At 37.3% G+C, this 12002-nt stretch overlaps 1 protein-coding gene across 6 annotated transcripts in view; it reads right to left on the reverse strand.

The window, feature by feature from the left end:
* Positions 1-2834: 2834 nt before the first annotated feature.
* Positions 2835-12002, reverse strand: part of FOXN2 (forkhead box N2) — a 63531-nt gene continuing 54363 nt past the window's right edge. For 5 of the 6 annotated variants that reach the window (XM_049870350.1, XM_049870347.1, XM_049870349.1 and 2 more), the window contains exons 5-6: positions 8724-8792; positions 2835-7305 (exon numbers count right to left, since the gene is read on the reverse strand). In XM_049870350.1, the coding sequence (XP_049726307.1) occupies positions 6782-7305; positions 8724-8792 (593 nt within the window). In that variant the 3' untranslated portion in view covers positions 2835-6781. The remainder of the gene's footprint in view (positions 7306-8723; positions 8793-12002) is intronic. The other variant, XR_007515521.1, reaches the window with a different exon arrangement.

Below are 12002 nucleotides of genomic sequence, written 5' to 3' on the forward strand. Positions count from 1 at the left end.
AGAAGCTGGACTATACGAAGAATGCGGCGTCAGGATTGGAGATGAATTAACAACCTATGATATGCAGATGACACAACCTTGCTTAATAAAAGTAAAGAGGACTTGAAGCACTTACTGATGAAGATCAAAGACTACAGTCTTCAGTATGGATTGCACCTCAACATAAAGAAAACAAAAATCCTCACAACTGGACCAACAGGCAACATCATGATAAATGGAGAAAGGATTGAAGTTGTCAAGGGTTTCATTTTACTTGGATCCACAATCAACGTCCATGGAAGCAGTGGTCAAGAAATTGAACGACTGTGTTGCATTGGGCAAATCTGCTGCAAAAGGCCTCTTTAAAGTGTCGAAAAGGACTAGGGTGCACCTGATCCAAGCCATGGTATTTTCAATCACTTCATATGCATGCTGAAGGTGGACAGTGAATAAGGAAGACCGAAGAAGAATCGATGCCTTTGAATTACGGTGTTGGTGAAGAATATCGAGTATACCAATTGACTCCCAGAAGAATGAACAAATCAGCCTTTGGAACAAGTATAGCCAGAACGGCTCTTTAGAAACAAGGATGGTGAAACTTTGTCTCACGCACTTTGGACACGCTATCAAGAGGAACCAGCCCCTGGAGAAGGGCATCACGCTCGGTAAAGTAGAAGTCAGGAAAAGAGGAAGACCCTCCACAAGATGGACTGACACAGTGGCTGTAACAACGGGCTCAAGCATGATTCTGACGATGTCGCAGGACCGGGCAGTGTTTCGTTCTGTTGTACATAGGGTCGCTACCAGTTGAAACCTTCAACAGCACCTAACGGCAGCAGCAGCAGCAACGTATGGCTTTGCAAGATCTGGCCCCAGTCCCTCTGCTTTGTAGCCACACTGTCATAGCTCACTGAAAGCCTCATTTTCCCTTATCACAGAGATCTCAGAGTAACCCCTGACCGGAACAATTTTTCATACATTCGTTCCCAAAATAATACCTCTGCTTCTTTCATATCTTAGCTTAAATCACATCTTCAGGGTGTCGTTAGGTGCCAGTCGATTCTCGACTCACAGCGACCCCACGTGACGAAGCAGAACTGCCTCCCACTGGGTTTTCTAGCCTGTAATATTTACGGGAGCGGATCATCAGGTCTTTCTGCCGCGAGCCCGAGTAGGTTCCAGTCACCAATATTTTGTTTGGCAGCTGAGCAGTTAACTGTTAGGCCGCCTGTTACATGATCTCATAGCTCTCTAGTCTTTCGATGGCAACTATTACACTTACATTTTTAGGGCAGGGCTTGTCTATTTTTGTGTTTGGGACTAGGCGCTCAAATACTTGAGTGAGTAGATGCTCAGCTCACTAAGGATGAGCTTTTTGTCAACCCCTCTCCAACGTACAAGATTACCCTATAAACTTAAATTACATTGCAGAGTACTTTAATCTGGCTGCAATCTCTTAGAATTCTCAACTCCCTTCTCCTGACACACATCAGTTGTTTCAGCTTCGATCTCCCCTAAATTAATATTACTTTTTGTAATCTCTTTTTGTCCAACTCCCCCTTTCCTTTTATTAAACTTGCCAAGGGTAACTCAATACCAGTATTCACTTGAGCCAAAATCTTGAGGTTGAGGCAAAACTTTCATGGAAGGAAACTACTTATCCAAAAATTTTGTGCATGTTGCTTTCAGTTAAGAAGGGATTGTTGTTTATCAAAGACATTATGAGCTAAATAAGCTTTTATAGCTTGCCTTGAAGTTTGCTGGAAAATGCGCCTACTTTCCAAACAACAGATTTGTAAATAAACTTTTGGAACACAAACTATCTGTGAATATAAGTGCGTTGAATTCTCCGTATACACAAAAGTTAGCTCCTGGCTATTTTAATTTTCACCTGCAGCTTCTGAACACCTCTATTTAAAATTTCATGGAACATAAACAACTATTGGTATTTTAAATCTAAATCCAATCTACATTGACAGCTTTATTTCCAGTTTTTAAAAAGCTATCAAATTAGTATGTTCTGAAATTATGAAGGGATGAATGCGTTCTTAATCCACATTTCAAAAATAGGTTATTGTTGTAAAAATATTTCTTTCCCCATCAGAGCTAGACAATAAATGCAAAAGTGAGAAAAAAATTCTTTTAAGGAACAAATAGATGGGTCCCAAATGGCTATGATTTTTAAACGACTGTTGTACTTCAAAAGGATGCATTGTGAAGGAGTGGGGCACAGAGAGGGTGGTTGTAGTTTATAATCAATGTGGTTGACTCACTTAATTTAAATGAAGAACTATATGTAGAAAATACTATTTAAATTATCGGCATAGAACTTCAAGGCGGGAAACAAGATGAAGAGGTTGGTTGTAGATGATTCCTTTTTATTTTTTATATTGGATGTCCCAGTTTTTAAACAGCAGTATTACTGGTGTATTTCAAGTAACATGAGTGCACTTAGAAACAATCTTAATACTTTCATATCCTACTCAATTCTTCTGTTATATTTCAAAATTTCTCACACACACGAGTTTTCTTTTAAATACTCAAACAGGAAAAACAGCTGAATTTTAGGAAGAGGATCATTAAATTAGTCCTATTTTAGCTTTCAGTGATTAAGATGACATGTAAAAACCAGGAAAAACAACGCTTTGAAAAATAAAAGATTTTTTCAATTCTGAAATTGAAACATGGTTTTTCATCTGCATGACTCCAATTCTGTACAAGTGCAACAGAAAGTTGTGTTTACGTGCGTGTGTATACGCATGTGCGTGTACACAGGACCACGAGCCACCTGTGTCTCCTCCACCCCGGCCCACAAATGAACAGCACAAAAATGTTATAAAACAAAGTTTATTCTGTAATACTTTATCATAATGAATTGCATCTCTTTGGTAAAAATAAACTTTATAAACATTTTAATAACCAGATTAGATACAAAAACTAAACATTTGTAAGTTGCTTTTAATATGGGCTAAGGACTGGCGGCTGAGAAGTGGTTCGCTCGTGACTGGTCATCTACTGGCAGTTATAATCCAAACTCAGGAAAACTGTTATGCTACATCAGAAAAGAGGGCAGGGAAACGGCTTAGTATCTCAAATTTCTCGTGTCAAAAAGCATTCTTATACGTTCATTTAAAAATAAATAATAGTTACAATGGGTTGGCAATTATACATTTGTATACACTATGATGGCAACATAACACTTTAAAATTAAGCACTTAGTTTATTAAGACATGTACAACAATTTAAAACAAAGTTTGACAATGGCACTGGCAGTCAGATGCAAAGAATGTGCTTCAAGAAAAAAATGGCAGGTGTAATGTTAAAATACTTTGCCTTTCAATAAATATTTTGACTACTCATTCACATATTGAAGTAAACTGTTTTTAATCAAAGCTTACACATTTCAAAATAATGAAAAACTGTAAAATAGATGTAAACCAAAAAGCCTCAAAAGTTTCATTAATTAAATGCTATGGCCTCCACAAAATGTTGTTAAGTTACTGTAGTATTTAAGACAACAGTCTTTACCACTTTGTGAAGTGTTCACACCTACTGCTTGAATTGCTGGGAAAGGCCTCCTGGTCTGTGAAGACACAGGCATTCCCTCCTTAACAATTTCGCTAGCTTTGAACTCACACTGACAGATATTTAATTTACCATCTAGTACGAACCCTTCATATAATGCCTCAGAAAGTCGAAAAAGGGGAAAAAACGTTTATATGTACTGAACTTTACAATGTACAAGGGAACCTAAGTTAACAGCAGTCCTGCCATCCGTAAGGAGGATGGGAAAGCCCAAACGTGAAAAAAGGAGGTGATCCACCCGTGGTGAGCTTTTTCATGGCGATAGACACTACTCTGTTTGCTTTCTCTAAATTTGAAAAGCGAAATAAAATACTCACTAATTTAGTAATACATTGTACAAATAAATTTCAAATATATTAAAAACAACAAACACTGATTCTATTTGGGACGTGGAAGATGAAGGTTAATCGCGCCAGGTCAAAACTTTTACCAGGGATCGATTCTGAACTGGAATCGGCTGCAACATACTTTACTTTTTTTTTTCTTCCACAATTTACATTTTGATGTAAGACAAAATTATCTGTTAAGTCGTAGTTTTAAAATATGCTGGGAAATCCTCATGTATGTAACCTCTCCAGAGTTTCCAGTTGTTTTGAGTATACTAAAATTTGTTACTAATATTGAAAACAATTTCCAGGCCACAGGACTTGGAATGATTCTCCTTAACTGGGTTGTTATTAGCCACGCTTCTCTGTCAACACACCTGAATGGGATCATAATCTCTGGATGTAATAACAGGGAGACAAGGATTGTGTAATTACAAACGTTTTTTCCCTTAAAAATAACTGCCTTGGTATATTAGCAAATGGGAAGTCACGCAGTGAATTCTGTGCGAAAACCAAGTGTAAAATATCCTGTAACTTCTCCCTGTTAGCTTTTAGTGCACAAGTGTTTTATCTCCTTGCTAGTGATGAATGTAACTTAAAAACATTTTTATTTATAGGAAGAGGACAAATAAGGCAGAGAAAATGAAGGGATTTAAAGAGTTACTGTTAATTATATTAAGACAAAATAATTCTGAAGATTTCCTGCTACAGCTGAGAACAACTCTCCCCCTCTTTATCTCAGACCATTTCCCTTTACTTATAAAGAGGCATATCTAATAGACAGGAACCAGGGAGAACACTGGTGGTGCAGAATTTCAACAGAATGAAATAAACTGGAACCAGGTCACCGACACACTGTTACCAAGGCCTATCCATAGGGCCACAGTAAGGAGCTTATAAATGTGTGCTGAAACACTGTGTTAGTAAAATGATTTCTAGAATAGGTTTACTATTTCTATTGCGGTAAAAGCACTTTATTGTTACATTCATGGCCTACGGTAAAAGGTGTTACTTTGGGCTAGCCATTTTCTGTAGCAGTTGGGACATATACGAAAAACAAAAGTTCAAATACATCATCCTGCAAGCTTAAGGGCTATTTTTCATTATCAATGAATTAGAAAATGACCGTATTTCGGAAGCATCAATGCCGTTAATGTGGCTATCCAGGTTCAATAACAATTAACATGGACACAACACAGAGAACCTTAATGTTGTTATCCCTGGCTTAAGGTCTTGTCAGCTAAAAAAGACACTTGCTTTTTTAAATCATCTTTCTTGCTTGACAGTTTTGCCCAAATAAAATTTAAGTTAAAATAAGAGTGTCTGTTGCTTAAAAAAGAAAAGAAAATGCTTTGTAGCCTTAGAAAAAGCTGCTGCAAGCTGCAAGCCAACATCATGAGCCTGACTGGTGTGTGTATATGTACAGTGACACAGGAAGTTAGCAGAAAAATAAAAACAAGGTCATTGCCTATGGAAAAGGGTGCCGCATGAGTTAAGACTCAACTTTTAAAAACTTCTTTCCAACACTGGAGAAAAAACCATAATGAGTAAGTCTGATTTTACTGCTGTCCCTTGTTCTTTCCAAGTAATGTAGTAAAACTATGCCAATGATGTTACGATCAAAACGTCTCGTACGAGCAGATTAATTCAAATACTTAAAACACCTTGGTCGACGCACTTTCGGAACGGCAACAGAACTGTTTTGGCAAGGATTAATGGCACATACAGGTGTTACTGCCTCCCCAAAGGGGTGTACTGTATAAGATTTCATTTTATACAAATTTTAAAAATCCATGAGCATATTTTTCCCTTTAGTTTTGTTAAATCCTTTGTAATTAGGTATACATATAAATTTAATTCATACAAAGCTTGGACAGAAGTTTTTTCCTAAGTGATCTACCTTAATGATGATAATAAGCATTTAAATGTTTATTTTAGATGACACTCCATTCCTATTACAAGATTCTCAGAATTCAGAACATTCAACAAGCAAATGAAAGACCCTCTTATTGCAAAAGTGTGTCAACATGGGTGCTAACCCCTAACACACTCCACGGCTATATCCTCTCACTGGATGGTAGTTTCCACTTGACAAAGACAGCTAGTGACTAAACCTGAAACAATGTTTGCAAAGCACTCTGGGAAAGAACAAAGGGGCCCGATAAATGTAATGAAGTATCTGTGAAGTTAAAAAAAAAAAAAAAAATCAAAGGTAACGTTGTAATAGGAATTGGAGTGTTCTCAGAGGAAAATTATATCACAAAGCTGTACTTTCTCAATCTTAGCACTCTTTGTTGTATTCTCTACCTATGTAACGAAAAGGACCTTCTAGGATCTTTTCCAATTTATATTCGACTTTGTTCTGCCTCAAAAAAAAAAATTAAAAACAGAAATTTAAGACAAAATAAAACATCCAAACCTTATCCTTGTGCCAAGGGAGGAATATGTAAGAAAGACATCAGCAAAATTTTTAGCAGGATCAGTAATTATAGTTAATTATGGACTGAAAAAGAAAATGAAAAAAAAAACTCAGAGTTGCAAATTCTTACATTTTGACGTATTAACAGAAGGAAAGACTTTCCCTTTAGTTTGAAGATAGATGCCGGGTATTTCATTATAAAAACTTCCAAATCTTGGAGACCCTCATCCACAGAAGTTATCCTCTTAGGACTTCACATCATACATTTACGATTGGGCATGATCCTAACAGCAATTATTTAATAGAAATAAAAAAATAAAATAAAACATTAATCTTTTGAAAGAAAGAAGTAATTAGCACCCCTCCCCACCCCGAAACTAAAGAAGTCCATTATGGCTTTGATATCCCTTGTGAAGAATAAAGTAGAAGAGTATTGCCACACTTTAAAGTAATTTCACTCTAATAAGGATTTCTATTTTTTCCGCTGCTTTTGATTTTGTGTCTTAACAGTACTTATTAGGGAACCCAGACACGTGCGAATTCCAGCAAGGTGGAGCAGAGATCCAGCTGCCTCTTTGAGCTCCTCGTCGATTTCTTGGCACGGCTGCGTTCGCATCTTTTTGCCTGGCTGTCCTTTTCTAGAGGTATCTGCACAAGCCTGTGGCGCGTAGCCACTGTCTCCAAGAGGATCGTCTTCGTAATCAACGTCTGTATCTTCTTCACTATGAAACCCTTCACTGCCGTCGCTTCCCACGTGGCTGCTCTTTGGGATCAGTTCATATACCTCATCCACAGAGGACAGGGAAGACACACTAGACCGGGAGACACAGCGCTGTGCTGCCATGCTGCTTGCACTGTAATTGTGGTCTTCCTTGGGATCAGTGCTGGTGGCTGGAGAGTCGCCCTCTGGTAAACGCGCAGCACCGGGATGGGTAAACGCATTGCTATAACTCCTCTTTTTTTGCAGTGCTGTTTTAAGAGGAAGAGGTTTCTCACCTGTGGAAAATAAAACTTCCATCAGTAGCTCAAATGCAAAAACAAGCCATTTGAAAACTAAGATATTTAAAAAAAAAGAGTGAGACATGAGACATCCATCAGCTGCAATACTTAAAACTTATGTGGACACTGATTAGAGCGAACAAACTGCAAAGAAAATATTTATGAGATCACCAGAGACTTTCAAATACAAACTGGATGTCTGATACTACCTTACTACCTTAGATTAATAATGTTTTGCGGTTTATTTCTTTTTATGTAGTTCATATCATTCTGTAGGTATTATTCTGAAACCTTCTTAAACCACTTAACAGTACATATATATGTCCTTTCCGAGAAAAATATAATAATTTTGCACTACTGCAGAGAAGACCTCAATATAAATGTACCCTTATTTAGCTAACCATTTCCCTGTTGGTATTTAGGTTATTCCCAATTCTTCACCAGTACAAATACTGCTGCAATAAAAATCTTTCTAGATGCCTCTTCTCTCACATATATGCAGATACATTTCTAGGAAAGACATCAAGAAGTAGAATTGCTAAGTAGATGCACATTTTAAGTTGTAACTGGTACTCTCAAATTGCCCTCAAAAATGGCTGTACCTTAAACTCTCACTTAAAGCACAATTAAAAAAAAAAAAAGGCTTACCAATTCATAACCAGCAGTGTATGACAATGCCCAGTTCTAACACTTAACACCTCATATTATTAATCACGTTTATCTGATAATCTGACGGATAAAAACCTGTCTCTCAGTATTGCTTCACTTTGCATTTCCCTGATTCGTAGAGAAACTGGACACCTTCACATGTGCACTGTCCAGACACACTTACTCTTCTCAGACCCACCGGGTTGTACCCACTGCTGATTCTTCTGTTGACCTGTTTTCTTATTTTGTGCTTGTAGGATTCTTTTTTAATATATATATACTGGATATTAATCCTTTGTTACACATGGTAAAAATAGGTTCTCTCAGTATTTTGCTTGCATTATGTTTATTAAAGATGTCTTCTGTTGTACAGGACTTGAAAATTTTTGATGTTTAATTAAATTTACCAATCTTTTCCTTTATGGATTTTACATTTAGTATCTTAAAGAAGGCTTTCCAAGGCTATAAATACATTTTCCTATTTTTTTTAGATCCTATTGCAGATCTTCGGGCTTATTTTTCTAAGCTTGCTGTTTCTTTCTCTGCTGCTTGTTTAACGTGGAAAACTTGTATCACAGCGTTAGCTTCAATCTCTCAACTGCTCACATAAATTAACGGAAATATAACAGAAACTAAGTTATTCAGATGAAAGTACAATTTAGTGAAAAAGAAGGAACTCTGTAATACTTAAACATTTTGTTTTCCAAATTAGATTTGAAAAGGCGCTCAGGGAGAAATGTATTTTAAAAGACAGCATGATGGCTTACGTTCTAAAACTCCTTGTTCTAGAGAAGTATTTAAAAGCATCATTGCAGTGGCAGCATCAATATCAGACTCTGCAAGGGAAAAGAGGGGCAATATTAACGCTTTTAGAAAAAAGAAGGCATGGAAAGTATCTGTATCTACCCCAAAATAATCAACATGAAGATTCTGGTGTATATTCTTCTACTTAAAAATAAGTAAATAAATAAAAGCATACACATATATGAAACAAAAATGGGATGATGTTATACATAGTATTTTACAATCTGCCTTTGTTGACTTAAAGTTACGGGGCAACGTTGTGAACAGTATTGTATAGAGGAGAGCAGAGCGGTAGAGACAGTAAAAGTTCTCTTCTTTAACTATTCGAAATGAAAATAAAAACCTGAACTGCGTTTCAATAATGTTTTGCCCTTCCAAACTCTCAAAGCCAAACTCACTGCCGTCAAGTCGATTCTGACTCAAGCGACCCTTAAACAGGCTAAATTAGCTAAGAATAAGGATGTACACTAAGGCATTGCTAGTTTTTATTATTTTCACCTTGGATAATATCCTTACCTATGCATATCTACTGTTACAAAGTACTGCATTAACCACATACTAGTTACAGAAAATAAGAAAAATAATTGGTTGGTCTATGTCATGAGATTCTACACACGCTAAGTGAGTAATTCTTCTAGGCAGAAAAGTATTAGTAGTGCCTTTAGTCATAATTATACACAAGCCTAGAAGTGCTACAAGTTTAGATACTCAAGAGATCAAATGTAACTGCATATTTCATAAGAAAAGCTGACTTTAAAAGGCTGGTAACATCAGCAGTTCTACTCCCGATGCAGCGGTTACGCTCTCAGGTCTACGTATCTACTGATAACTGTGTTTTCTTCCCATCTTGCTGTAAGTGCCATTTAAGAAAAGTAAAACGGTGTACTCTAAAATGTAAGGGAAAAGTCAGAAAACATTTCTACATTTTAGATTACTTCCCACTCCTATCTCAAAGCTGAAAATGTTTATTAGCCCAATGTTTTCAACTTTATTTGCAGTATCTAATTCTAAAGTCATTGTAGATAATAAAGCCATGAAGACTGGCTTGTTTTCTCCCCAACTTGATGGTAAACTCTCCAAAGGCAGGAAATGCTATTGACTTCAATAAATAAACAAAAAAAAAAAAAAATTTTTTTTTTTCCAATAAATAGGCTTGAGTAAATCAGAAGATGGCTACTACAAGACAGCACGAAATACTATAGCTCATATCCATCCAATAAAATGTGACCTCCTGACATAACACTGTCTACATTAAGGTTTTCCCAATTAGGCTGTTAGTTTCGTTAGTCTAAGCTGATTATCACCAACTTAATAAGGAACATTGAGTGCTTTCAGTGAGCCCGACATGTTCTAAGTACTTGTATTAATTCATCAAATCCTCCCAACTTGAGGATGTGGATACTATTAACATTTCCGTTTTAAAGATGAGAAACAGACACAGAGGAGTATGTACGGATGGCGGCGGTGGGATGTGAACCACCAGAACCTAGGCCTTTAGTTATTCCTCTATCATCCCTTAACACTTACTAAAATTACAGAATACATTAGAACTTCTGCATCCTGTTATTTGTTTAATAAATTTAGTGTCCTGCTATGAGCCTGACATTGTTCTAGGCTGTGGGAATATAGCAGAAAACAAAACAGGAAAACCCCTAACTTCTCAGAAGGCAAAGATATAATTAAAACATAGTATGCCAGACAGTGATAAGCACTGGGAGAAGATTAAGCAAGGATGGGAGATGGGCAGTGCGAGGGAGGTGGCCGCAACTTTAGGTAGAGAAATAAGTACAGAAGTCCAAAAAAATAACCAAATCCAGTACCGTCGAGTCAATTCCAACTCATAGCAACCCTGTAGTACAGAAGTCAGGGAAGGCCTAAGGAGAAGGTGAAACGTGAGCAAAGACCTCAGACTGCAGCCATGTAAATCTGAGGGAAAAGGATTTCAGGCAGAAAGAACAGCAAGTTCAAAGGATTTAAATCAATGATGCCCATATGTCATTGCAAGAGGACAGCAAAACAAAGACCTCTCCAATTCCTGTCTTAGAACGAAACCTGCTTATGATTTTAGAGAGCTCAGAATTCTAACATGTCTTTGAAGAAAAAAAGTGCAGTAGCTGGCCCATATGGTATCTCTGTGTGAACTGGAAAAAAGGCCAACTCTTCCCCCCAGGGCCCGCAATTTGGAGAATGAAACGTGGGCTGGATTTCAGACCCCACTCATTGCCGCAGTGGGGTGTCCCTGTGCCAGGCACAACTTGCATGGCATTAGGCAAAGGCCCTAACAGAGAGACTCTTGCTCTATGATGTAATTTTCTTCTAATAAAAAATGGTCTACCTTGTTTCCAAATTTATTTAAAAAAAAAAAAAAAATGGAGGTGGTAGGAAGGAAAAGACTCTCACACTAAAATCTATTATAATCAGGAGTGGATGACAGAAATTTATAACCTTATAAATGAAGTACCTATAAAATCTTATTTTTTAAAAAGTTAGCACGGTGGCTTTTTGTGGTCAACTCCCAGTACAATTCAAGGAATCATATTTCTGAAACACAATACCTAAAATAAAGAAAACTGGTAAGTAGCTTATCCTGATGACATAAGAAGGCTGCATGCATGAACACAGTCCTTAGTTTCTACAATTTTAAAAGTGATAACAAAGTTAGCTACTGTTTCTTTAAACAGTGGGATGATAGAAAAGAAGTGCTCTTTAAATAGATTTATTTCTTGGAGGGAATTTATTATAGACAAATTGATTTGAACTCTCCTACATGAAATTAACTTTATGAAACCAGACACTTCTTTGCAAAAGGATTTTACCTCTATCTGATCTATCTGGCTTAGAATATTTACATGCGGCTTCCTGCAATGCCTTGCTAATTAACTGAAAATTTTCAACATTAAAAATAAGCATGAACACCAAGCCCACATGACAACTAAGAGCCCAAGAGACAGAAAGGGCCACATGAACCAGAGACCTACATCATCCTGAGACCAGAAGAACTAGTTGGTGCCCGGCCACAATCGATGACTGCCCTGACAGGGAGCTCAGCAGAGGACCCCTGAGGGAGCAGGAGAGCAGTGGGATGCAGACCCCAAATTCTCATAAGAAGACCAAACTTAATGGTCTGACTGAGACTGGAGGAATCCCGGCGGTCATGCTCTCCAGACCTTCTGTTGACACAGGACAGGAACCATCCCTGAAGACAACTCATCAGACATGAAAGGGACTGGTCAGCGGGTGGG

This window comes from Elephas maximus, chromosome 26, assembly GCF_024166365.1.
Source record: "Elephas maximus indicus isolate mEleMax1 chromosome 26, mEleMax1 primary haplotype, whole genome shotgun sequence".
Taxonomy (NCBI): Eukaryota; Metazoa; Chordata; class Mammalia; order Proboscidea; family Elephantidae; genus Elephas; species Elephas maximus.